A 26,919-nucleotide genomic window follows, 5' to 3' on the forward strand; every position below is an offset into this window, starting at 1 on the left:
AAGAAGCTTGCCACTGAGATGATTTATTAGGGCAATCAGAAGATGATAGAGGATCCAGAATTGAGGCTCAACCCTGTAGAGAGGACCTGAATTGGGGTGGGGATGGGAGCACCCATCAGGCATCAGGGTCTGAACCCAGGGCATTCACCAAGGTGAGTGTGGATTGTAGAGGACTAGTGTGTGTGGTGAGGTGGAGGGGAGGATGGAGAATAGGGACGAATGTATGGGCTGGGGAGTGGGGGGGGGGGGGAGTACAGGACACTGGATGTATTTTAAGGACCATCAGGGGACTCGATTAGAGGTGGGCAACTGGGACCCCAGCATGAGGCTGGAGTCTGGGAGTCTGTGAAGTGTCTGGAGAAGATGCAGCTGCCACAGCCTGGACCTGTCTGTACCTGCCCCTAGAGGGAGGGCGGCAGGAGGACTTCCCAGAATGCCACACGGCCAGCTTCAGGCCAGCCCCCGCGCCAGAGGGAAAGGAGGTGTAACTGGGAAGTAGAACGCTTGGGATATAAGGAGGGTGGAGGCAGGGAGGAAGAGGTTGGTAGAAGGGTGTTGAGACTGGAGTCTTGGAACAGTCAGGGAAGGGGACTGGGGACTGGCATTCCTGGGTTCAGCAGGGGAGTTGGGACTAGATGGCTAATTAAGGTACGAGAACTTCAAATTCCTGATTCTGAGCTTCAGCAGTCTCTTGCCTTTACCCCACTGATCTGGTTTGACAGAAAGATGTTCCAGCTCAAGGGCAAGAGAATGCTGGGGATTCCAATGCCTTGGTCTTGTTCTGATCCAGAGGCCCAGAGATGTCAGGGGACCGTGGCCTTGCTGCCCAACTGTGGCCTTGGGGGAGAATGTAGGGTCTCTGAGCCAATCAGAGGAGGTCTTGTTACTCCAGCTCCAACCTGCCACCATGTTGTTCAACTCTAGTGTCACAAAGCCTGCTTCTCCCCAGGCCCTGTTATCTAGCCTCCCCCCACCCCACCCCTCACACCTTTCCTTTTCTCTTCCCATTCTTTCTCCTCCTTGGTGAACTCAGAAAAAAAGAGTCAGCATCAGGTGTGGTTGATTGGTGATACAGACCCCTTTGCCCTCTGATTTGTCCACCATCCCACGCTGTCTCCAGGGACTCTGAGTTAGGGAGGTCACAGAAGAGACCTCTCAGAAGAGGGGTTGCTTAGCTTACCAAGGTGAGGCAGCTGGCTGGAGGGCGGGGTGACCTTGCAGGCAGCTGGGGGTGGGGGCAGTGTGCAGGGTGAATTCATTATTGATGAGCCCTGCACCCCGGGCTACTAATGAGCCCAGGCTGGTTGCTCTAATTGATGTCAAGAAACTTGAGACCCCCAGATCAGCTTCCCGCCTGCCAGCTGCCTCTCCTGAGTCCCCTCCCCCTCCCTGTACCCCCAGCTGCTGTTCCCTTCCCAGGGCCTCCTTTCCATCGACACACAAACAGATAAGGATAGGGCTCAGGCCTCCTAGCCCCCTACCCTCATGTCCCTCTGGATCACTCAAGTCTCAGGATGAGGGGCAGACATTCTCTGGAAGGGCTGGGAGCTTTGGAAGGGAAACAGACCAGAGCCTGAGAATTACAGTTCAGGGGCAGAAAGCCTGGTGCTAGATTACAACTGCGGCATTTCTGAGCCCAAGGAATTCCTTCCTTACGTTGTGCACCCTCACGAGAGACCTTGTCACTCTCTGAGACTCAAAGGTACAGGCACTACACAGACACACCCATGACCCAGCTGAGTGGTCACAGTTCACTTCCCCTCCTCATTTCCTCCTGCTGATGGTGTAAGAAATCTCAGATCTGCCCCCTGGAATTTGGATGATGCCAATCCCAGCCCTCCGCCAAGAAGGGGAGTATGAGATTTCCTTCCTTGAGAATTCCCAGTGTCTTGTTATGCTTCAGCTGCAATCCTTGGAAATACTGGGTAGCTCTTGGCCTCACTAGGTCTCTTCCTCCTTATCAGTCCCTCTTCATTTATGGGTTCTGGGAAGAAGTTCTAGGGTACAGAATTATCAAGAAGTCACGGATTAGAGTGTGCAGCAGCCTTGGTCTCCCAGGAGAGATATTTTTAAGGTGACGTAGGCACTGCTAGGCAGGAGCTTAAGTTAAAAAGAATAACCCCGGCGATGGGGAAAGAGAACGAGATGGACTTCACGCACTCTCCATCCCCCAAACTCCCACAAATTTGTGGCTATGCTGCCCTCTGGTGGCTGAATTCTGGTCTAGCATGACATGGACATCTGCCTCCGATAATCCATTAGAATTTCTTCACCCCTCTCCTTCCTCTTGTGGCACATTAGGACAGGCCTTGAAAAGACAGAGGACCCCGAGGGGCTCCCTTACTTTGATTTCTCTTCAAAGACCTAAACCATGTTGGTTAAGAATGAGGGCTTTCACAGTCAGACAAGGCTAAATTCGACTATGCTCTCGCACTCACTGGGTGACCTTGGGAAAGTTATATAACCTCTCTGGACCTCAATTTTCCCTCATGTAAATGGGGTTAATTGTACCCACTTCACAGGATTATGGATAGAGAAACGAAATGAGATAAGGTATGCAAACTATTTAACACCCTCTCTACCTACCAGTATACAATAAGCAGTGAAAGCAAAACAAAACAAAACAAAAACCTCACTGGCTTTCTTCTGATCTAGTTTTGTGGCTTTTTCTCTCAAGCCATTTCATTATTCTGATTTAGGGAAGCCCAGGTGAGCATTCTGGACCATCGTCCTCCACCTTCAACTTGGACCTCCCCCTTTGCACTCGTCCCTAGTGCTCAAACCCAAAAAGAAGGAATTCTTTCCCTTCTCTCCGGGAGGCGCTGGGAACCAGATCTGGTGGAGCTGGGTGACGGGCAGAGGAGTCAAGTCCTCCATTCACCCCTTCCATCATCACATCATCTCTTTCACCTGAGAGAAGGGAACCCAAAAAGTGGTTCTATAGTTCCTGGGGGTCATACTCCTGGCTCCCAGTGGAAAAAAGCTGTGAAAAACAGACATTTCCTATCCACTGAGCCATCTGGTTCCAGGATGGGCTTGGAAAGAGTGGGGTAGGACACAAATTCCGGCTCTGGTCAGTGGGGGCACCGGGCCGGGTTTATTGCACTTGCAACAGAGTTTAAATAAGTCCCGGATGTCCGGAGCTGAGGTGAGGGGGGGTTGGGCAGGGAGAGAAGGGGCAGCGTCAGTGCAGCTGGTGGGCAGAACCCAAATCCTGCAGGCCCAGGACAGTGGGCTCCCCTTTTTCTGGGGGACTGGGAGGGCCTGCGTCTGGCCAGGCTGAGGTTCCAGATCTGTTGCCATCATGGCCCCTTCAGGGTCCTGGGCAATTCCTGACTTCTTCTGAGTCAGAGGTGGATTGGGCCTCCAGGCCCAGGTCTGGAACAGGCTCAAATGTAGTCCTGGATCGGCTTGGTTAGGTTCCCAATGTCTGAGTCTGAGTCCCAGATCAACCCCAGGCCCCAGGTTCGATCTGGCCCCATTAAAGTTCTGAGTCCCCTTGGAGCTGGTTCTGAGCCAGCATCGATCCTCGTTTGGGATCTGTCCTGAGCTGGGCCTGGGGCACCATCCACGGTTAGTGTTTCCTTGTCGGCCCACCGGGGTGGGGGCTGTCCAGAGCTTCCAGGTCTCACTCCCCAGGTTCCAGGTTCTTAGCTGGGGGGCTTCCTGTGGATCTCTGGCAAGGCTGAGAATAGATCTTTGCAGGCTGGAGCTGGACAGTAAGTCCTGGTGGCACATCTGGCCCAGATAACTGGGACTGGATTCCCCAGGTCTGGTTCCAAGTTGTTTTCAGGAAACTCTCTCCAAAATGCAAAAGCTGCAGGGAGGCTGGGGCCTCTATCCCTGGATCTGAGTTCCCCTCTCCATGAGGAGGGCATGTGTAAACGAGGGTCCTTCACAGTGCATGGGGGGAGGGGATCCCCAGCTCCTCACCTCCCGGCTCTGGCCCTTCAAGTATGTCTCTGGGCTGGGGAGAGGAGCTTCTCCCTGGCCCTCAGCACCTTCAGGAAGCGCCCAGCCCCCTCCCTGTCAGTAGACTGAGGGTGGGGGGACTGGGCCTTGAGGCTTGGGAGTCTGGGACTGGGAGGAGTCAGGCATCAGAGGTGGCTGGTGGCTTGAGTTGAGCTTTTTCCATGGCGGTGCCGTATGGGAGGGAGCGTTTGAAGAATCCGAGCTAATGAGAGGGGGGAAGAAGGGAGAGTTTAGATATTCTGGCTTCCATTTCTCCCCAGATCTTATCCTAAGCAGAAATGAAGGTGATTCTAGTGCTTCTAATCTCCCCATCTTGGGAAAGTGGCCTAAATTCCTGGCTGTTAAGACTCCCTCTCCAGGGGTGCCTGGGTGGCTCAGTCAGTTAAGTGTCCGACTTTTTTTTTTTTTAGTTTGAGAGAGAGAGGTCACAAGTGAGCAAAGAAAGAGAGAAGCAGGACTCACGGGGGCTCGAGCTCACCCAGTGTGGGACTGGAACTCATGAACTGTGAGATCACGACGTGAGCCGAAGTTGGATGCTTAATGACCGAGCCACCCAGGTGCCCCAAATGTCCGACTCTTGATTTTGGCTCAGGTCATGATCTCACAGTTTGTGAGTTCGAGCCCCGCACTGGGTTCCATGCTGACAGTGTGTACGGCTTGGGATTCTCTCTCTTCTTCTCTCTGGCCCTCCCCCATGCGCGTGTGCACTCTCTCCCTCTCTCTTTCTCAAAATAAATAAATAAGTAAACATTAAGAAAAAAAAAAAAAAAGACTATCTCTCCAGTAGGTCCAATGGGCCAGGAGGGCTAATGCTGGGAGTGCTTTTGGTATACAGGGTTCGTTCATCAGTGCTGTGAAATTGCCCCCAGTTAGGCCAGGGCTGGTGAATAGTTTTGAATTCAAGATCCAAGTCTGACTGCTTAATAGTAGCTGCCTCTTGAGAAGGATTCTAAGGCCACTTCTAGGGTATAGTCAAGTGGTGATGGCTGCCATTAGTTTTTGTAGGAAGTGATATCACAAATGCCACATATTTGCCACTTGTGAGTAACATTGCTTTTTTAAGTCCAGGCAAGCTTAGCAGCTTGGGTCAAGAGACTCTTTCTGAGCTAGCGGTTTAGAAGGGAAGGATCCGACAGGCAGGGTCAGGATGGCATGCCTGTGGCCAGGGCAGAGGTAGGGGCACGTGGCTGGAGAACTGGTCTGGAGATAGATGCTTGGGACTACGTTGGGTTAAGGGCAGAACCTGACGAAAGGGCGGCCAAGTCACGGGTAGGATGTGGCTGACCTTGTAGAGGATGTAGATGAGCAGACCTAGGAGCAGGAGGCCAATGAGGATGGCTAGGATAATGATCCACAATGGGACACCGTGGCTGCCTTCTGCCTTGGTCCACTGCACAGCCGTGGCCACCTAGGAAGCAAGTCAGGAGAGGTCACTGAAGGGTCCTTAGTTCTCCCCACCCTACGCTTGGCTGCCACTTGCCATCGGACCAAGACCCACCTCTTACCTCCCATGTTGGCCTAACACAATTCTGGACGTTATAAAGTTTAAATTCCTCAAAGGTGCGTCATTGTCTCTTACTTTTGGGTCTTCACCCCTGCTGACTCCCCTCCCCAGAGAATATACCTTTCCTGACTAATTAGCTTGGTAGTTCCTGTTTATTCTTCAGGTCTCGGCTGAAACATCACTTCCTCCAGGAAGCCTTTCCTGACCCTGCAAGACTGCGTTTCACTGTCCCCGTGATGTGTTCCCTTAAATATCCTGGCACTTGTCACACTGTGTTCTCATTGCCCACTCGACTGTGAACTCCAGGAGTGAAGATACTCTGTCCATCTTGCTAATCGTTATATCTCCAGGATCCAGCCCAGGCTCTGGCACCTAGTAATGCTCAATAAACATATTTTACAATAACGAGGCCGGCCCCCACCCACGTCCCTGTTTTAGTGCCAGGCCCAGTACTCCAAGCCCTGGTGTCCTTGGCCCAGACCTCTGGCCCAGGTTCACCTGAAGTTCCTTTCGGGGAAGCTGCTGAGGCAGGATTCGGTAAGGCATCTTCAGGGCTTCATACACGGCTTCACACTGCAGGCTGAATGGCTGGTGCTCCCGCTGTGGGTGGGGACAAGGTGTTCGGGGAAGCCCCCCTTAGGATCTAGAGGACACAGGGGCTTCCCCATGATCTGGCTCAGGTTGTGATCTTTCCTATTTTGGACCCATTCTCTCCTGAATATCTGTGTTCCTTATATGAGATAACAGATGTGTAATTAAATAGGTGTAACTAAATAATGTATAATTAGATGATGGCATGTTCGATAAAAAGGTTTTTTGAGGGGCGCCTGGGTGGCTCAGTTGGTTGAGTGTCTGGCTTTGGCTCAGGTCATGATCTCACGGTTTGTGGGTTTGAGCCCTGCTTTGGGCTCTGTGCTGACAGCTCAGAGCTTGGAGCCTGTTTTGGATTCTGTGTCTCCCTCTCTCTCTGCTCCTCCCCCACTCATGCTCTGTCTCTTTCTCTGTCTCGCTCTCAAAAATAAATAAACATTAAAAAATATATATATATATTTTAAAGTTTTTTGAATCATTGATAGGGTTAAGCAGCCAGGACACTGCCTGGCCCACAGCGTTTGCTCAGTAAATAACTGCTCTTTACTATTCCTACATCTGCTGTCTCTCCACTATGGATTCATCTTCCATCTCTGTTGTTTTTATCATTCTCTGCATGCTGGTCTCTCTCCAGTTCTCCCTCCTCTGAACGGGCCCGGAGAGGGAAGCTGTCACTCCCAGTGTGGCCACCAGGTGGCACAAAGGACACACAGCCCAGTCTAAAGGAGAGTGAGGGATGGGAGTGGGAGTGCCTGGGTCCCATTCACCAAAGGAGTTGGCTTAAGCACTAGGGAAAGGGAGGGGAAGATCAGGAGGCTCTGAAGGTCAAGGGTCAGGGCTGAGGTAAGGCTCCCTCACTTGCAGGAAGGTCTTGGCCCACACTCGAAAATGCAGTTGCAGACTTCTGCTCTCTTGCCGGTGCAGTGGCCCGAGCTCACAACGCAGCCTAAAACACTCTGCCTCGGGGCATTTCTGGGAAGAAAGGAGAGACTTGAATGTGGAGTTCTGACCTTCTGGTGGCTCTGAGAACCCAAGTCCCAGTGTGACTTACCAAGATCTGAGGTCCTGAGGAGGCAGGGCTCCGGCCTGGAGCTTCCCGTCTCTGTAGCAGGTGGTGCTGGGAACCCTCAGGATCCAACTGGAAGAAGAAAGAGACCATTAGGGACCACTCTTGCCCCATCACAGTGTTGAAGTCAGCCAGCACCTGGGTTCCAGAGCAGCTTCAACCTATGTTTTTTTTCAATCTGTTCTTTTCGTCCATCCAGTGACCATCTCCTATGGCAAGGCAGCAAGCTCGGTGTTGAAATACAGACACGAACTAAACTTGGTCTTTGGAGTTTACAAGATGTGTAAGTAAATAGTTAGGTTCCCATCCCTGCCTCAGGGCCTTTGCACTGGCTGTTCTCTGCTTGGAATGCTCTTTCCTGAGTCTTCACAAGCAGGTTCATCCTTGTCTTTGAGGCCTCAGTTCAACTGTTACCTTCTCAAGAGATTTTCCCTGATGACTTCATTAAAAGGCTCTGGTCCCCTAGCCTTTCCATGTTAACATTGCATGTCGATTACTTTTCAGTACCTGTTAATCTTTCCCTTTTTAATGTAATGTAATATAATGTAAATGTAATTTTTTAAAATGTTTATTCATTTTTGAGAGAGAGAGAGTGTTAGTTGTGGAGGGGCAGAGAGACGGGGGTGGGGGGCATAGAGAGCCCGATGTGAGGCTTGAACTCATGAACCCTGATATCATGGCCTGAGCTGAATTCGGGTGCTCAACTGACTGAGCCACCCAGGCGCCCCTCCCTTTTTCATTTTATTTATTTATTTATTTATTTATTTATTTAATTTTAATTGTCTATTACCTTCTACTAAAATGTAAGCTCCATGAGAGTGGGGGCCTTGTTAGTTTTGTTCGGTGAGATATTTCCTGAGCCTATAACAGTGTTCAGTGTAGACACTCATTTAATTAAATGTTGCCAATGGGTAAACAAACTTTAAACCAGGCATTAGGGCCCAGGGAAACAGGTCTGAAGGGGCCTTCCCAGAGAAGGTGGGACAGAGATGGGCCCTAGAGGTATGCCTGGGCCGGAAGGAAGGGAAGGATATTCTAGGCTGTGTATAAAATGGTCTTTTTCCCTCCCACAGCCTTGAGGTGTCTGTGGTCCTTCTGCCCCTTGTTCAGTGACCTCGGTCCTAAGCTTCAGGCACATCCTTGTTCTTCCAGGCCTCCAGGGACCTTCTTCAACCCCCCCTAACCTTGGTCCCTCTCCCCATGCCAGTCTCCAGGCCTCTCACCTCCAGGCCCTGTGAGTTGGGGGGGTGACTGGTGGTGCAGTTACCAAGTCCTGTAACCCTGGTCATGTAGAGAAGTTGCTGACCTTCCAGAGCCTGGGGACAGCTGAGTTCCAGCACACCCCGGCTAATGGAGCTGGGGCCCAAGTTGATGAGCTGAGGAGAGGAGAACACAATCATCCTGAGAAGGAAGGGAAGGCTTCTGCCCTATTGAGACCCTGGGACACTACAGCCCGCCTTCCCCTCCTGCATGTCTCCCACCTCGGAAGTGAAGGAGAAGATCAACAGGTAGAGACAAAATCCTCTCCAGCCAACACTCTTGGAGATGGATCCATCCTTCCCTTCCAAGTCACTTAACTGGCTGGTCTCTCCTCTGGCTTTCCCTCACAAGGAACCTGTCCAGGCCTTTGCCTATCCCTCCCCCTCCCTCCTCTCTTCTCTTCAGTCCCTCTCTCTAGTCCCAGCCATCAGTCACTTACAGTGAGTGGCTCCCCTTTCCCTGTCATTCATTCTGGTCCCACCCCTCCACTCCCAGCAGCCTGGCCCGAACCAGCCCAGTGCCTCCCTGCCCCCGCCTTGACCGTCCCTCACCTCATAGACGTGGTGGACAGCAGGACCCACATCTCCCTCCTCCTGAGGCTGGTCTCGGGGATGCCAGTCGCTCACTGGGAATAGCACTGCCTCGGGTTTGGAGACACTAAAGAGGAGGGTGGTTTAGAGGACAGTGGAAGGGATTCCATATGCACCCTTTCCTAGAAGTATCTCCCCTCCCAGAAAGGCCCCATTTTTGCCCTGGGGGAATTTACCCGTTAAGGGAGACCTGGGCCTGAGCCTCCACTGAGAGCCTGAAGGAAACCACTTCGCTTTGGGAGTTGTTGAGATTCTTGCTGTGGGATGGAGGAGAGACTGAGGCAGTGCTGGAGCCCAGCTAAGGAGAATGCCCCCTGCACCAGGCCCCGCCCCCTGCACCAGGCCCCGCCCCACCGGCCCCACTGGTTCCCTACCTGAGAATCTGGAAGTCAAACTGGATGGTTTTCTTTGTGTCCCGGAGATGAGGGACTGTGAACCGCAGCCCCCCCCAGATCTGCGGGACAAGGAGGGAGGACAAAGGAGCCTGTCAGACTGGGCATTTGCCTCACCCCAGTTCCAGCCCCCTTCCCTATTCCACAGCTGTGCTCTGGAAAGGCTGGTCACTGTCTTCTCAGATCTTCACTCCTGTGCCAGACTTACACTGGCTCCTGCCTTCATGGGGTTGCCCAGGTCACACACCAGCAGGCGGCTCTGGTTCACAGCAAAGTAGTCACAGCTCAGGCTGGAGAAGTTCTGGAGGTGGGGTGGGTATAGGTAAAGCTTTGGTGCCCCTCTGACGGGGTCTCCTCCCAAACCCTGCCTCAGAATCCCCTCTCACCCCTGGGTTTCTGACGAGTCCTGAGTACTCAGCCTCTGGAGGGGCTGTGACCCGAAGCTCGGCCTCATAGGCGCCGCCCTCACCCACGTTCTGGGCGTGGAAAGTTAGGTTCAGGGAGTTCTTGTCACCCAGGTACACGTGGTTCTGCTCCCTGGAGGGGGAACACGGGGCAAAGGACACTGGGAAATTAATCCCCAAATCAGGACAATGAACCATAACAATAATAAATAATAATAATAACAGATACCATTTACTGCGTTCCAACTCTATGGCCAGAAGTAGGCCAGATGTTTTATGTAGATTATTTCATTTAGTCCTTCCAAAAAGGCAGAGAAATGGATGCTATTATTCCCACTATACAGATGAAGAAGCTGAAGCTCAGAGAAGTTGAGTGACTTCCTAAGGTCACACAGCTTGCTAGTATGTCCCTATTCTACCTTTTCAGGTGCCAAGTGCTTCCAAACACCACATGTTCTGCTATGCGACCCTGGCATCTTGGAATCCCCCAGCTTGCTGTTGGCTTTCACTTACCCAAACACTTCCAGCTGTAGGTCTGGCACACAGATATTGTCTTCTCCACAGTCCAGCAGGATCTGAGCCTGGGGAGCAGGTTAGCCTTGAGAGGCGGACTTTAGACCTCCTCCTGGGCTGAAGGCTCCCCGCTCCAGGGCACTGCCCCAAGGTGCCCAGGTCTCTTTCCTCCCGGGTCTCATCGCTCCCCCATCTCCTCACCTTGTCCTCGATGCGGCTCTTGCTCTGGTAATGTAAGACTGGCCGGAGGCCATGGCTGTCCACAGGGGCTTGGGGGTCCAGGGAGAAGTTAAGGGCGATATGAATTGGGGAGAGCTTGTCTCGGAATTCTGACTCGTTCTGGGGGTGGGGAAGAGGGTTCGCTGTGTCAGGAGGCATTGGGGACTTGGTGGCCCTGCTCCTCAGCCTCTCACATGTCTCTTGGCCCATGCAGGGCCCTCAAGAATCCAGGTGCCCAAACTTGACCATCCACTTTGTTTCTGAGGCCCTGACAGCCTGCTTCCCAGTTCCTCTGACAGAAGGGCCCCTTTCCTTGCCCCCAAAATCCTAAGCCTCTCAATGGACTCTCCTAATCTCTCTCTTTTTTTTTTTTCCAAGAGGGGCCCCAGTTCTCTGTGACGCCCTCCCCAGGCCAGTCTGTTCTCCGCCCTTGGGCCATACCCTGAGGTAGATCTTCATCTCTCTGCAGTCCTCCCGTGCCCCGTTCTGGATGAGTAGGGTCTGGGTCAGGGTCGCCTGTCTGGAGGCCAGGAACAGTGCCCGCCGTACTCCCCCCTTCTGCTTCTGCCAGTCCAACTGGAGTTCTACTGTGAAGCCTGCAGCCAGGAACATATGTTCAGGAGAATCTGTCTTTCCCTCCTAACCTATTCAGAGAGAAGGGAGGTGCCAAGGTCCCCTCCCCCTCCTCCCCACCCCCTATCCCAAGGCCTAAGAGATTCAGACAGTCTCTCTCACCAATGGAGTCAGGAACATGTTTTCCAGAAGCATTGAGGCAGAAGCTAAGGTTGATGCTGGAGGAAGACCAAGAGGAAAGCTGGTGAACGGGCACCCTAGCCTCCAGCTCCCCCCTAGAAAGACCCAGACTGGGGCACCTCCTTTCGTCCCCTACCACAGACTTGGTTTCTCTGCCCACGTCCAAGCCCAGACTGAGGTATTCCAGACTCAGTCTCTGTAATCTCCTGGGCCCCTGCTCACCAAGCCACAGGGTTCCCCTCCAAGCTGCAGCTACGCTCCTCTGGGTTGAACATGGCAGGGAAGATGGTGAGGGAGGCACTGGTAGAGACGATGGGGCGACCCCTGCCAAGAGTGGATATGGGGTCAAGAGAACTAAGACTCCTCTGGAACCCTGGGCACAGGAAGCTGATGCCCAAGCCCCGGGAAGCCAGTGGCCTTTGTACACTTTCCCAGCCTTAGCCCGTCTGAGAAGTTCCCCAGTTCCCACTTCTCCCCTGGAATTCATACCTGTACACCACAGCCTTGTCCACACCAAAGGACCCCACGATCAGATCTGCAAGAAGTCCAGAAACTACCCCTTACAGCGAGCCCCACATTAAGGTCCTCCTTTCCTAACCCTCTCTAGTGTCATTGCTCAAAGGAGGCCGAGGCGAGGGGACAGCACCACCTGGTGGCATTATCCTAGAACTGCACCCAGGAGCTTAGGAAAATGCAGAAGTGGGGGTAAGGGTCCGGGACCAGGAGAGTTCTCAGGTGAGAGGGGCCTGGGACACTACTCACCAGGGTATCCGTTGCCATCCAGATCTCGGCCTCCTCGAAGGGCAGAGCCAAAGAAGTTCGGCGTGTGGCCGGCTGCCCACAGGGGCAGCAGAACCTGGGAAGGCTTAGAGCCTAGCCCCACTGGGCCCCCAGGGAATATAAACACCACTCCCTGCTGGGTGTCTCCACCAAAGGGAGCTCCAATCGCTACATCTGCAAGACACAGAACACACACTAGTCTGGAGGCCAGGAATCCAAGAATCCAAATCTCTACCACCAGATCCCAGAACCCAGGAGTGGGTTTTTTTTTTTTTTTTTTTTTTTTCCATCTGTCATTCCCAGTTTTCCAATCTCTTCAAGCCCCAAGACCTAGACAGTGGGGTTAAAGTCAACACACCTCCTAGGGAAGTCACTGGGGGGTCTGGGTATCTTAGCTGACAGCCGGCCTCTCCCCAAACCTCTTCTGACTCAGGCTCCAGACTCCTCCTCAGCTCCTGGGACCTCTGGTGCTTACCATTGTAGCCATCCTGGTCCAGGTCCCCCAGGGGCGTCAAGGAGCTGCCAAATCGGCCAAACTCATCATGGCCAGTGAGGGTGAGGGTGGGGGTGGGCTCCATGCCAGCCGGGTTCTGCAGGTAGATGTAGACCCTGCCCACTTCCTGAGGCCGCCCATCAGCTGTCCGTTCCATGAGCAGAGGCGCCCCCACCAGCAAGTCGTCCAGCCTGAGGGAAGGGGAAAAGCTAGGCACCCTCATACCCTTCCTTGCCACCTCCCCAGTCCCAGTGCCAGGACATCTTAGGCCTCCTGGATCCCAGGCTCTTGCCCACCGAAGTGAGAAGACTTGAGATCTTGTGGTCTTTTAGCTCTCAGCTCTCTCCTTGCTCCTGAGCAAGGAGATGACAGCACAGGAGGAGAACCCAGAGCAAAAGCCTGGAGAAAAACTCTCCTTGGATTTTTCTGTCCTACCCCCCGCTCTTCGGTCTTGGATCTGGGAAGGGCATCGTAGTGTGCCCTCTTCCCACTACTCACCCGTCCCCGTTGATGTCTGTGGCAGCCACTGCATAGCCGAAGTAGGACGCCATCTGGGGTGGGGGTGGACACAGAGGCAGCACTGGGTCAGAAGTAGGGGGTCACTCAACAGGATCAGCAGGGACTGTGGCTGGGGAGGTCAGAGACTCCAGGGAGCCTGGGCTCACTGGCTTACGCCTGGGACTTGGTTGGCAGAGGGCCAGGCTGGGTTGTGTGTGTGGGGTGTCCTCACCTGTTCCCCTGAGAAGTTGTAGAGGGATCGGATGTCCGAGCCATTGAGGATGGTGACCTGGGGATGATGAGATATACCCATTGGTCCCGGACTCCCAGACCATCCCACGGGTAGAGAACAAACAGGTACAGGATATTCAGGGGGAAGGCATTTGCTGGAGACACAGACCGCTTGTTTGTTAATTCCCTCCTGACTTTGCTCTCACACCCCCATCTCTTTGCCAGGAAGCTCCACCACAAGGCACCCTCACTATTTTTCTCCATCACTTATCAACTACTGACAGAGGTTACGTTTGTCTGTCTGTTGTCCATCTCTAGAATAGAAGACCAGCGTGGGCAGGAGTTTGGTTTTGTCCTTTGCTTTCTCCCCAGAGCCTGAAGTCGTGCTTGGTGAGCAGCAGACAGTAATTATTAGTTGAACGACTGAATGCACCCTGAGACCTCAGGCGTCCCTCATCCTTCAGGCCTCCCAAACCACAAACAGCTCATGTCTCCCTTTGGTCCCCCCTCAGTGACTGGCCCCACCAGTCCCCTGGTCGCTTGGCTCCTTGCCCCCTTCCCCACTCTCGCTGCTCCTACTCTGGGGTGAGTCCTCTCCCAGACTGCTGGACGGCCCCCCGGCTCTCTTCCTGCCTCCATCACCCTGCCCCGACTGCCGCAGTCGGACTGATGGTCCCAGAGCGGATCCAGGAGGGGCACTTCTGGCTTGGAAACCCAGAGTGATTCCCTGCAGCCGCTGCCCAAATTCGCAACTTCTCGACTGGTCCTCTGATGGATGCCCTGGGGAATCTGGCCCCAACTAATCTGTTTTTCCTCAACCTTTCCTTATTCCCTTCATGCTCAGTCAGCCCACAAGTCTGCTACAATGGCCTGACTTTTTTCCTTTTCTGCCATGCTCCTGTCTAGGATGCCCTCTTGCCACATCTCCACAGATCCTTCATAGAACCTTCTCTGATCCTTTGCCACTACGTGGATGGAACTAGAGGGTGTTATGTGAAGGGAAATTAGTCAGAGAAAGACAAATATCATACGACTTCACTTATATGGGGGACAAAACAGATGAACACAAAGGAAGGAAAGCAAAAATAATATAAAGACAGGGAGGGGGACAAAAGAGACTCTTAAATATGGAGAACCAACAGAGAGTTCCTGGAGGGTTTGTGGGAGGGGGGATGGGCTAAATGGGCAAGGGGCATTAAGGAATCCACTCCTGAAATCATTGTTGCACTAGATGCTAACTAATTTGGATGTACCTTAAAAAGGAAAAGCAAAGAAAAAAAAGAAGAACCTTCTCCGATCCATTCCTGCCCTAGAAAAGTAGGCTATTCCTTTCTCTTAACTGCTATATCCTCTTAACTGCTTTTCTGAAACTTCTCATCGTGCAGAAAGAACGCTGACTTTGGACCAAGACGGATCTAGTTTCAAATCTCTCTCCAGCCCCTTACTAACTGGGTGATCTTAAACCACTTACTTGGTCTCAGAGCCTCAGCTTTCTCACATGGAAAATGTGTATGGTATTATCTACCCCCAGAAGCTTGTTGTGAAGAATACACATCATGAGAGGACAGAGCCTGACGCAGCGGTGAGATCGTGTATAGTAGATACACCTTGGATTATAATTGTATGTGTGTCTTATCTTACATACTTGATTAGAAGCACCTTACGAGATGGGGTACGGTGTCTTTTTCATCTTCTTATCTTTGACCTAGCCTTCATAAATGTTGTTAATTGAATGAACTCCTATGGCCGTCTTATCTGTGTCCTTTCTAAAGCGCTTGTCACGGTCTAATAATAACAGCTACCAATTGTACACTGCCTCGTAGTTCACTAAGAACTTTCACAGGCGTTATCTCATTTCATCCTTACAAGAGCCTCGTGAGGTCAGAACTATTATTATCCCATTCTACAGAGAAGAATGAGGCTCAGAGAGGCTAAGTAGGTCTGGGGATTTTGTGGAATGCAGCGGGGGGTATATGAATAAATAACAGAATGACTCATTCAGAGTAAATGCCAGTACTTGAACCCAGGTCTGCCGCCAGAGCCCGTGTTCTGATCCGCTTTTTGAACCCTCATAAACTGCCATGCATGGCTCTTTGAGATTAACCAGGGGAGGGGAAGGGGAGAGAGGGAGGGAAGGTCAAGTTGGGTCTTACATAACCATAAGTGAGGTTCCCTTTGGGCACGCCAGCGACAAAGTCTGCAAAAGAAGAGAAAGTTGTGGGCTAAGGGAGGGGAAAGGGAAATCTGACCAGCATGGTGTCTGGGTTCCTGTGGCCCTAGGTCCTGGGTCTCCATTTGTCCCCTCCCTTGGCCCCCGTCTGGAGACACACTCACCTTCTGTGTCATCACCACTGAATTCACCCACAGCCACAGAGTATCCTGGGGGACAGGATGGGTGGATATTAGTATTCCTGGGGGGACCCCTCTGCTGTTGCCCATCCTTCAGTTCCTTCCCCAACCCTACTGGGCCTTCCTACACAGCCTGCACACAAGTGGGGCAGGGGGACAAAGGATGCCCGAATGGAAGAAGAGAGGTGGGGGGGGGTGCAGGGGTTGGGACAAGACCACCGGAGGTTCTTCCCCCCTATTTCCTCCCTGGGGCTCGCTCACCCAGGTAGCTGTCATCGTAGATGGAACTGGCCTGGCGGGTCTGCAGCTGCCCCTGAACCAAGTTGATCAGGTACTCGGGGTAATAGGATTCGGCAATCTGTTCTTGGGTGGCCGACAGGATCTGGCCTGGGGAAGGGGGTGAGGAGCTGGACGGACGGAGGAGGAGGGTGGCAGGGAGGGGGGCGCCGGGAACTGACTGGGTGGGATTGCAGAAGTCTGGTTCCAGGAAGGGAAGCTTGTGGAGGGTGGTGGAAAAGGGTACAAAAGTTTCAAGGAAGGGAGAGGAAAATCTGGACAGGGAGGGAAGAGGGAAGGATGGTGACCTCAGACTGGAAGAAGGATGAGAGGCTGTGTGCCAGGGGACTAAGGGACAGCAGAGGAAGGACTTACCTTGCCAGAAGTAGCTCCCTGGTCCACCCAGGACCACGCGCCCAGTCTGTGGAGGGAAGGAGAGGAGTCCACATCTGGTCCTGACCCCCCTGGGACATCACCCACGGCTGCATCTCTCCCAGCCCACACTCTTACCTTGGTGAACTCAGCACTGAAGCCCCCTTGGCAGTAACCCTGTCCTGCGGCCCAGCTGAAATCTGTGAGGGGAGAAGGTGGTGGGAAGGAGCCCGGCACAGACGGGTCACACAGGAAAGGAGAGAGAGCTGAACCAGAGAAAGGATCTCCCTGGACCAGACAGTGATCAGAAAGGCTAAGCGGGGTGGGGAATCACAGGGAGGAGGCAGACACAGGGCACATGCCCCCTCTTGCCCTACCTGAGCGGCAAGGTGCATACTCCAGAATTCGGGTGAAATTGTCCGTGGAGAGGTAGCAGGTACCCACGGGATCATTCAGCGGCTCCTTCTCTGTGCGCCAGCTATATAGAGGAGCACAGGCCTGGCGGGGCCCAGGAGGAGGGGGCTTCAGGTGAGTCCAACAGGGCTTCCCCCACTCCCTCAGGCCTCTGCTCCATTCCCCTGGTCACACCACACCACACCACTAAGAGCCACTGTCAGCCTGCTGGGCCCTCACCAAAATGGAGGAGCCGTGGGCTCGAACCGTCGCTCCAAACCACTGCAAGGACTTGTACTCCACAGGCTCCTCTCCCTCTGGGCTGGGCAGTAATGACTCCAGGAGTCGAGAGCCTTGGAGAAGTGAGAAAAGGGAGTCATGCCGGGCTGTGGATGGCTGAGCCCTAGAGCGGCCCCCACTCTCAGTCTGGGGGTGCCCGGGCACTTGCAAGCCCTGAGCTCCATGACTCACTGGGAGGAGTGGGGAGGGGGTTTCAGAGTCTGCTTTGTGTAGCCTGACTCACCCTTTCCCTGACACGTGTGCATCCATGGGTGCACACACAGAACCTAGCGTTTCTAGAGTTGCTGTCCCCTGGTGCCCCTGCCTCCTCACCCAGCTGGGACAGGGACGCTTGAAGTGATGTGGGGCCACGGGGGTGGTAAGTAAGAATGGCTGTTTCCCGAGAGGGCAGTCCTCTGGCTATGCTTCTCTGTACCTGAGTCGGTGTCTCTAACAGCACCTTGTCCCATCCCTTCTTTCTCACAATTCTGGCTCTTTCTCACAATTCTGGATCTCTGTTCCCTTATGTCTCTCTCCCAGCATCTGTCTATCTCTCCAAGCCCTGTCTCTGCTCTCTATAGTACGGTTTTTTTCTTTCCTTTGATTCTCATCTGTCTTTCAGATTTAAAAACAAAAGTGGCGGGGCGGGCAGGGAGCCTGGGTGGCTCAGTCCGTTGAATGGTGGAGTGCATCTGACTCTTGATAATGGTTTGGGTCGCGATCACACAGTTCATGGGATCGAGTCCTGCATTGGGCTCTGGGCTGTCAGCAGAGAATGCTTGCGATCCTCTCTCTCCCTCTCTCTGCCCCTACCCTGCTCTCTGTCTCTTTCTCTCTCTCGCAAAATAAATAAATAACTAAACTTAAAAAAAAAAAAAAAAAAGAATGTGTTTCATGATCTTATCCCTGTCCCTGCCATCGTCTCCGTGTTTTTATCTCTCTTTTCGTCCCTTTACCCCAGTCTTTATCTCTGGAGCCAGACTGTTCAAGTTCATGGCCTTGCTCCACTATTTACTAGCTGACTTTGGACAAGGGACTTAACCTCCATTTTGTCATCTATAAAATGGGGCTAATACCTCACATGATACTGAAAGGATTAAGTGAATTAAGTGAGTTAAGATATGCCGGGCGCTCAGGACTGTACCTGGCACAGAGCAAGTGCTCTTGAAGCGTTCGTTAGCTGTTATTGTTTATCTTTCCATCTGTATCCCTCCCAGCCATCTCTGCATCTACTCTGGGCCTTGAGGTCCCCGAGGGCAGTGGTTTCATCATGTTTCAGTCCCTTGCAGCACCAGCACGGTGCCTGGCGTGCACTGTCACTTAGTCAGTGCTTAGTTAAACAGACTGAAAAGTCTGTGTGACTCTCCCTGTCTTTGTGTTACTGCCCTGGCCTCCCAGAGTTGTGGGTGATTCAGGGGAAATGAGAGCCACATGTTTCTGAATCATGCCCGCCCTCCTTGGGCTGGGCTGGACTGGGAACATGGTGTGAGTGCCACGGGAGTCGCTGCACGGCTTCTACACTGAGCTGGAGCACCAGAGCCTGGAGGGAACGTGGCCGTGGAACTGGACAGGCTCCACCCCTCCCTCAAGGCACCCTTCGGCCCGCCCCCAAGCCGCAGTACCACCCCCAGTCCCTTCCTGAGCTTCCCCGCCTACCAAGGAGGTTTACCTTTACTGTCAAATTCAACGGGGGTGCAGTGTACCGGGCTGGTGCCCCAGGGACAGAGGTAGACGGCACCACCCTGCAGCACTCCCGGCTGGCTGGTGTTGGCCTTGGGAGCTCCCACCAGCACGCTGACCCTGTGGAGGCGAAAGGAGAGGCGGTTCAGAGTGACTCCTTCTCCAGTCCCCCCAGGCCTCTGGGCCAGGGGCTGGCCGGGGGTGGGGTAGATGCCCCCTGGGTTGTATTTATATCTCAGAAGATGCCACAGATGCCAGAGGCACAGGCTGGAGTCAGGCGGTCCCCATGTGGCGCTGTCACTAACACAACAACCACTCCCCTCCACCACCTTCCCTTGTTATTAAAGAGAGGAGGAAGTGGAGTCAGTTCTGAGAAAGGAATAGGGGCGCCAGAGGCCCCGAACCCCATCTTCTCCATCTCCACTCTGGAGCTGCCGGCATCGGATATGCAGCCCCTGGAGCTCCAGGGTCCTCTCATCCTCTCACCTAGCCTCTACCCTCTTGTCCCAAGCCAAAGTCCTTCTCTGGGCCAAGACCCAGGCATCGGGCTGCCCAGCCCTGGGGTGTGTAGGAGGAAAATGTGAGTCTTGGGAATCAGTCAGTAGAAGTGGAGAGTGGAGCTTGGAGGATGGTGAGGACAGATTCCCCTGGGCTCTGGGGTAGAGCTCCCCATCTTGGCTGGGTTTCTGTTCAGCCCCTGAACCCCTTTCCTGCACACCATCGCTAGGAATCTGAATTCAAATCTTGCTCTCCTGGGGTGTTAGCTCTGAACACGGTGCTTCGAGATGATGAGGAGAAAGTTGCCTTTGCTGGGGGTCCTATGTAATGGGGTGGTCAGAGTTAAGGTCCTGGGCCATCTTCTCACCTTCCACTCTGCCTCTATCATTGTCTTTGAGGTCCCTTGTCTCCAAGGTCTCCATGCAGCCATCAGCCCTCTTGATTTTCTCCTCCAAGGTCTCCCACAAGGACTGCATCTAGCAGCTGGGGGCAACTGGACCTGGCCCCTGGGCCGGTGTCCCTGCCAGTCTGGCCTCAACTCTCCTCCCATACCTGCCTCAGACACTGCTTCTCAATCTCTCTGTCCTTCTGCCCTTATGATTACTTGCTTTCCTCGTTTTGGTTTTTTAATCCTCTCTCTTGATCTCAAATCTTGTGTTCTTCATCTCTACTGGTTTCTGGCCCCCTTCAGCTTTCAACATTCCTGGTGTCATCCCTTCCCTGATATTTGGGTATGTTCCCTAGCTTTTCTTACCAGGAAAGAGCCCGAGTGGGTTAGTATGGTAGAGGTCCCAAAAGCTAGGGGTGTCTTCCAAGAGGACCAGGAAGGGTAGGGGTGAGTGGGGTGGGGTTCAAGAGGAATAATGGATGGAAGCAACGAGGGGGCAGGACCATGGTACTGAAGGGGGAAATGAGGAGTGGGCAGGGAGGAAGGGAGGATGAGAACAGAGGAGGGAGAAGGCAGGGTCCAGAGGAACAGGAGGGGGGCCAGAGAGGAGAGTTCCTGGAGTGAAGGGGGGTGGGGTGCGAGCCCTGGTTACCCTAGGGACAGGAAATGTTTACTGCCTGTGGCTTCCTGTCTGTTTCCAACCTCTCACTTCTCCGTTTGTCTCCCACCCGCAGGGCCCCACCCCTCTCACTCAGGCATTACATCCAGTTGAGGGGGGTGGGAGCTGGCGAGTTGGAAGGCAGGGACCCAGTCAGCTGCCAGACCCACAGCTTGGTGGCAGGCAGAGAGTGAGTGCATTGTCCCGGGGCTGGGTGAGGAGAGAGGGGTGCAAGCCTCTCTTAGTAGGGGCAGCCCCAGAGAATAGCTATGATACAGGAGGCAGTGAAAAGAGCACTGGACCATGAGTCAGGAGTTCTGGGTCAGGCACCAGCTCAGTGTGGACTTGGGCAATATCCTTTCCCTTCTCTCTCTGGGTGAAGAGGTTGAACAGGTTGTCTTGAAGTCTCTTGGAGCTCCAACACTCCCTTTCCAGGACAGCACAGGGCTGCAGCCAAAGGACCCTGCTCCCACTCCCAGTTTTCCCACACCCCTTGCTCTTGGGAAGCAGCTGAGCCTGAGTGCTCCTGGGCTGGCTTGTGGAAGAAGCTTGGAGCCTGGCAGGGTTAGAAGGCGAGAAAGACCTTACAAAGCCTGGGAAGCCCACAGGCTCGTGAGCCAGGGGTGTGTACATTGTAGTTGTGTGAGGGTTCAGGAGATGTGGTGTGCACGCAAGGGACACAGACTCAGATGCCCGTCCCCACCCCATGACTTATACCTGCGGGTGCAGTGGCCCTTCCATCCCAATAAACAGTGCCCTCTCCCACGTGCCAAGCAAAGTGCCTGGTGTCAGGGTAGGCACGTCACCGAGCTTATCGCTGTTCTCCCTCTCCTAGTCCTTGCTTCCTAAATCTGGCAACAGTTGGGCCCTCTTAGGGGTCCACGAAGGTAACAGTGGCGCGTCCTTGCGCTATTTTCAATATTTCAGAAAGCCTAACGGAAATCATGCATTTACCTGATAAGGTGGCTGGGCTAGTTAAAACCTCAAGGGTATCTGCTTTGGGCTATAATTATATCAACTGATGTGGGGAAGCTGGTTATATCTCAAATTGGTTGAAAGCTCTGATTGGCGGCTACAGATATCTTCTTGTTCTAACTTCTAGTTGATAAAAAAAAAAAAAAAGACAACAGGGAAAAGGAATTAATTATTCCTTATTAAATGCAGTTTGGCAGATAAACTCTTCCAAAATGCCGAGTTCAAGGGAAGAAATCATTGCCATCATTTCTTTTGAAACCTCAGATCCCTGAAATTCTAGAGTTGGTTCTCGGAGACACGGATCACCACAGCTGCAAGGCACCAGAGAGAGCATCCACTGGGTTGAAGACTTCCTTGCAGATGCCTTCCTTGCAGACTTCCTGCCACATGACATTTGAGGAGGCCAGTTTGGTCCTGACAGTCCTCCCCATCTTCTTTTAGAGCAACCTCTTTTTCCTGTTTTATACAGAATGCCCTGGAAAGATATTGTTTGATTTTAAACAAAAATACAGAAAAAACTTGTTGTGGTTTGTTTGTTTGTTTGTTTGTTTTTTGAGAGAGAGAGAGAGAGAGAGAGAGCGCGAGCACACTCAAACAGGGGTGGGGAAGAGGGTGAGGGAGAGAATCTTAAGCAGTTTCCATACCCAGCACGGAGCCCGATGTGGAGCTCAATCTCACCAACTGTGAGATCATGACCTGGGCCAAAATCAAGAGTCGGACGCTTAACCGACTGAGCCACCCAAGTGCCCCCAAGAAAAAACTTTAATTACAAGATTGCTGACCTAGTCCCATGTTCTCATTTTACCAAGGAAGTTAGGGAACATGGCCAAGGTCACTCGGAATCCTTCCTGACATAAGAACCAGAAGCCACGAATCCTCATTCCTAGGCCAAGGTTCTGGTCTACCCTGTTGCCAATTTACCCCCTTCTCTCCCCTCTACTATCTCCCCAGCCAGGCTTCTGATTAACCAAGTTCCTGTTCAATACATGGTTACTGTTTGACTCTGTTGGCCTGGCAAGATTGGGGGCGGGGAGTGTCAAGTGGATCAGGGCCCAGCTCCTGTAGGTCCTATAGCAGCCCTGGCCAGGCCCCAGGAGGACATCTACATCCCCCAGTGTGTTCTCAAGAGATATGTCCGGCTGCTTGGTGAGGAAGAGTTGTGGCAGTACCAGAAGAGAAAGAGAGCTGGGTTAAGGCTGAGCATCTTTCCAGCTGGTGACCTGGGCCAAGTCACTTCTTTCTAAGCTTTGGATTCGCTCCCTATAAAATGATGGATTGCCCTTGAATGGTCCCTAAGCCAATTTCTATAATTCCTGAAGCATCGGCTTTATATGTGCATATAAAATGGGGTAATAGCGTTTCCTCTAAGGCAAAGATTTTTGTAACCATCCGATGGAAAAATTGATATGACAGTGTGAAGGAATGTGAGGGACCATTATTACGACCACTACTATAAACAAATACTAGAAGCGAGTAAGAGATTGGGGGCGGGCGGGGGGGGGGGGGGAGTTAGACAAAGAACTAGGTGATATCCAAGGAGGAGAAAACCAGAAAACAGAAAGCGACCCTGTAAAAATCATGCCTCCTGTGTACTGATCACCTTCCATGGACCAGGTGCCTTTTGTATATATTGTCTCATTTAGTTCTCAGAACAGGCTCATAAATTAGGTGTCTGATTCTCGTGAAAACACTACGAAACAAACACAGAGCTTAAGTAACTCGCCCTAGGCCACACAAAGAACAAGTGGTGGGGCCAGGACGCACGCCCAGCTCTGCCTGACTTAAAGCTTGGCCCTTTCCTGCCACATAAACCTCTCTTGTGCTCACCCTGCCCTTTGATGCTGTTTCAGGGTTCCTGTGAGAGGGGTTGTAGGGGGAACAAGAACACTGAGGCCCTCCGTCTCCAGGATGATGGCCCCAGGTGGGGGCTGTGTTTGTCACCACTGGGCAGGAAGGGGTTGCAGGCCCAGCTGTGGAGGGAGGGAGGTCACTGGGGAGGTGGATTGTTCAGAGCCCTATTCTAAGGGTGTATTGTAAGAGAAAATGAGAGGGGAGGAGTGCAAGCTGGACACCTGGGTTCTCTTGGGAGGAGAGATGAGCAGGAGGGGATGGGGGAGGATGAGAAAGCGGGGTCCCGGTTTGGAAGACTGCTTTTAGGGCCTGTAGGATCAGGCCAGGGGCCAGACAGACACCTAGGGAATGGGAGTGTGGGAAAGTCCAGATGTTTTAAAGGAGTGTTGGGAAAAGGGAGATGACACTTTAGCTAGGTGGGGGTGGGGTACAAGCGAGGTTAAGAGCCAGACAACTGGATTTACCCTGATATGGGGGAGGATCCCATCCCCTCCCTGCCGGGTCTTCTCTATTCCATTAGGGTTGTGGTAAGCAGTTTGAGGGGGCCTGGGGGAGGCCAGGCCTGGCAGAGACTCCAGGCCAGGGTGATGCAATGGGGTTTGGGCAGGAGGCCAGGGGGGGTGGGGTGGGGGTTGGGTGGGGACCTTGAATAGCGCAGAACCAACAGCTGGGGCCTAATCATCTTTCTTTTTTCCCATCCCCACGTTCGTTCTCCAGACAAAGAAGAAATTTGTGTGCCCCCCCCCACCATTGAATTAGCTAGATTAACCCCTTTCCTCCAAAAATTAAAGAAAACACATAGAGATCAGTTAACTGTATCCTATATAAAAACAGCTCACCTCTGACAGAACTTCTATCAAACCCTGAGACATTGGGGTTGGGGTGGTGGTGGCGGGGACCAGTGGAAAGCTCAGAGCCCAGAGACGGAGAAGAAGGAGGATTTCCCAGTTAGTGTGGAGGATCAGGAATCTGGCACCTGGGAGTCCCTGGCCGGGCCCAGGGGCAGCTAGCTACCTTCTCCTCTTCCTTCCCAACCCCCCACATTTAAACAAACACTCCTGTTCCCATGTTGCCTCAGCTCTAACTCCGGTTTCCCTAAGTCTATGGGCTCCCCACTTTCCAGGCGGTCAGGTCCGGTCTGCTTGTCACCCTGCTGAGCTGGGAATGAGGACCCTCCTTTGAGACTTCTCCAGTCCTTGATGTCCTATGTTATGACGCTCTGGGGCCCAGCGAGCCCGCGTCTCCCCAGCTTCCGACCCCAGCCTTGGAGTCCGGTCTCAGTCCAGCTCCAGACTACAGGCTACAGGAAATCGGCATTTCTCTTCCTCTCAAGAGCTAGAGGAAGAGGGAAACCGCCCACCCCCCTTCACGCGCGCACACACACCCCTCCCGACACATCCGAGCACCCGCCCTTGGCCGAGCCCGCCACAGCGCCGGCGCCCCCAGTGCCCGGGTCCCGGGACTCTCCTCAAGTTCCCGGGTCCCCTCGTCTGAACGGAGATTGGGGGTGGTGGGCGGAGTAGGAGCCCGAGGAGAAAGGGGAGGGAGCCGCCATCCCCCTCCCGGGTCTTTCCTAGTCTGAGCGGAGGGGGAGGGGAGGATGGGGCTGGTCCCCATTTAACCTCCGGACCCCCTCAGTCTCAGACTCCCCTCTTACTACACACAGCTCATTCTACCACGACCCGTCCTCCCTCCGCACAATGGCCCTCAGGAGTCCTGAGGTCCCGCAGGGCTCCAAAAAGCCCTTCCCGGCCTCCGCGCCCCCTCTCCGCCCTCATCCGCCCCGGGTCCCCGCAGCTCACAGATCTCAGCCAGAGACCCGCTGCTCTCCATTCGTGCGTCCTCCTTTTCCTTGGCCCCGAGACCCTTGCCCAGACCTCTCCAGCTTCCAGTTTCGTGTCTTCTCCCCACCCCACACATGTCTCCCCACTGATCTCAAACTCCAGGCGCCCAGCTCCACGCCGGCCACTGTCCCCTCCCTACTCCCGCGCGGGCCCCCAACTCTGGCGCGGGCCCCCAACTCCAGCCCTAGTCCTTCCAAACTCCGCCTCTCAGACTCAAGCCTTGGTCCCCTCCAGACTCCAGCCGCGCCCCCAGTCTCCAGCCCCCCACCCTCCCAGCCCCCATCCCGCCACTAACCCTCCTCACTCACCCGTCCGTCCCCGGCCGGTAAAACTCCACCGAGAAGCCGAAGAAGGAGCCCGGGGGCCCAGAGAGCACAGCTGGGCCCTCCGCGTCTAAATTGAAGCCCCCGACCCTGGGTGGCGGCGGCAGCAGCAGCAGCAGCAGCAGCGGCGGCAGCAGCAGCAGCAGCGGGGGTCGGCGCCGGGGGCCCCAGCGCAGTTGCACGGCGTGGAGAGGGAACCCTGGTGCCCGTCTCCCCATAGCGCCCGCTCTTCCCTGTCCTGGGGCCACCGACCCGGAGCCGCTTCCTAAACCTCCCAGAGGCGAATGACTCAACGCGGGGAGGAGTTTGCCAAACTCCCGGCTGAGCCCTCCCCCCGCCGGCCGGGGGGGCGAGAGGGGGGGCATTCCTGGGTCCTTGGAACGCTGAGCCCGCGCCCCCCACCCCGAAGGGGCGTGGGGGGGGGGGGCGCACCTCTCCACTCCCCTTTCCTTAGCCCCAGCTGGAGGCCGGTTGTCTGGACTGGGTCAGACTGGGCGGGTTTGGGTTTCCCCCCTCCTTCTCTCTGCTTTCCCCTCCTTCCTCCCCCCTCCTTTCCAGATGTACAACGTAAACGCTCGGAAAAGGAGTCGGAAAAAGGGAGCGGAGAATTTCCTAATGAGGAAAGGAATCACCTCTAAAGGGAGGAGGGAGCCTGTATATGTGTGTGGGGGGGTCTCCCTCATTCCTTCAGGGAGGAGACTTTGGGGTCTAAAGAGACAGGAGACACCTCTGGCATCTAGCCAACTGGGATTCCCCTTGCCTTCCCGGGCCACTGGGTGCCTGGGTTCCTGCCAGCTGGATTTGAGACTCAGGAGTTGAGGTTCAGAGTGCTCCCTGGCAGCCTGATCTGATGGGGGACCTACCGGGGCTCCTCGAGTACTGACGCCGCCTCACCCCCTCCTCCAAGCTGCTAGAATTGAAAACCCAGGAGTTGGGGATCACTCACCAGGAAGATTCTACTTCAGGACACCCCCTTCTTGGTTGTAGGGTATGGAAACCTCTTTTGAGACCCTCCTCAGAAACTGGCAGTTGACCAAGAGCCTGGGAGTGGTTGGGAGGGGGGTGCTTTGGGCCCCTCAGTGACTTCTTGATCAAACTGGCCTGAAGAATTGTAGAATGGGGTGGGGTGGTTGGTGGTGGTGGTAGCGTCTTGCAAACGCACCCAACCTTTAGGTTCTGGAAGCTGGAACCCAGAACCCATTATCCCCGGATCCCCTGTGAATATAGAGGAAGAGACTCTTTCTCAAGGGAAGGCAGTGACCCCCTGCCCACCCCTTCCCCCAGCCCTGGCTCTGTGTGATGAGATCACCTTTCAGGATTCTAGTCTTTATCTTAGTCTGGGGGAGGGGGACCAAGGGGCCTTGATTTTCTCCTAAACTTTCCTTCCCCGCCCCCTTCCTGCCTTTTTTCTCCAGGACTTCTCCCCTTCCAGAATAATAATCCCCCAAATCAAACCCTGCCTCTTCTCTTCCCCAGGCCCCTGACCCACTCTGGCCTGGGGGACTCAGAATGAAAGTACCCAGAGTCAATGCTTTTTCCTTCCACACAAGTCTCCTCATTTTGCTACTCTACTTCCTGTCCCAAATCACCCAGCTGTTTTTTTAAAAGCCCCTCTCCAGAGCCAGCTGCAGCCCAAGGGAGAGGCCAGCTGGTCCGATTGTGGGGTGATGCCGGCCCCATTCCACCCTCACATCTTCAGGTCCTGACCCTTTCTTAGGCGAGGAACCCAAGGAATCTCTAGATCAGAATCTTAAGCCCACCACTGCT

At 53.9% G+C, this 26,919-nt stretch overlaps 1 protein-coding gene across 1 annotated transcript; it reads right to left on the reverse strand.

The window, feature by feature from the left end:
* Positions 1–3,051: 3,051 nt before the first annotated feature.
* On the reverse strand, positions 3,052–25,636 carry ITGA5 (integrin subunit alpha 5). Its single transcript, XM_060657386.3, has 30 exons — positions 25,138–25,636; positions 18,605–18,735; positions 16,897–17,009; positions 16,641–16,761; positions 16,402–16,463; positions 16,267–16,312; positions 15,877–16,002; positions 15,601–15,645; positions 15,420–15,463; positions 13,268–13,324; positions 13,036–13,088; positions 12,520–12,728; positions 12,027–12,218; positions 11,754–11,799; positions 11,487–11,588; positions 11,247–11,302; positions 10,953–11,107; positions 10,494–10,631; positions 10,293–10,360; positions 9,762–9,912; positions 9,584–9,676; positions 9,358–9,437; positions 9,160–9,240; positions 8,945–9,050; positions 8,357–8,509; positions 7,119–7,205; positions 6,926–7,039; positions 5,975–6,076; positions 5,258–5,380; positions 3,052–4,174 (listed from the first exon to the last, which is right to left on the reverse strand). Exons 1-30 carry the CDS (start codon positions 25,515–25,517, stop codon positions 4,091–4,093), a joined length of 3,318 nt encoding a protein of 1,105 aa, XP_060513369.3. The 5' UTR covers positions 25,518–25,636; the 3' UTR covers positions 3,052–4,090.
* Between the last annotated feature and the right edge of the window lie 1,283 nt (positions 25,637–26,919).

Source organism: Panthera onca, chromosome B4 (assembly GCF_046562875.1).
Source record: "Panthera onca isolate mPanOnc1 chromosome B4, mPanOnc1 haplotype 2, whole genome shotgun sequence".
Taxonomy (NCBI): domain Eukaryota; kingdom Metazoa; phylum Chordata; class Mammalia; order Carnivora; family Felidae; genus Panthera; species Panthera onca.

Coding starts and splice junctions, on each gene's coding strand:
- ITGA5 (XM_060657386.3), bottom strand. CDS start 25,517: ATGCCCCCCCTCTCGCCCCCCCGGCCGGCGGGGGGAGGGCTCAGCCGG. Junction 18,736..25,137: donor TACCGGCCGGGGACGGACGG/GTGAGTGAGGAG, acceptor TCGCCTCCACAG/GGTCAGCGTGCTGGTGGGAG. Junction 9,438..9,583: donor CCATGAAGGCAGGAGCCAGT/GTAAGTCTGGCA, acceptor CTTGTCCCGCAG/ATCTGGGGGGGGCTGCGGTT.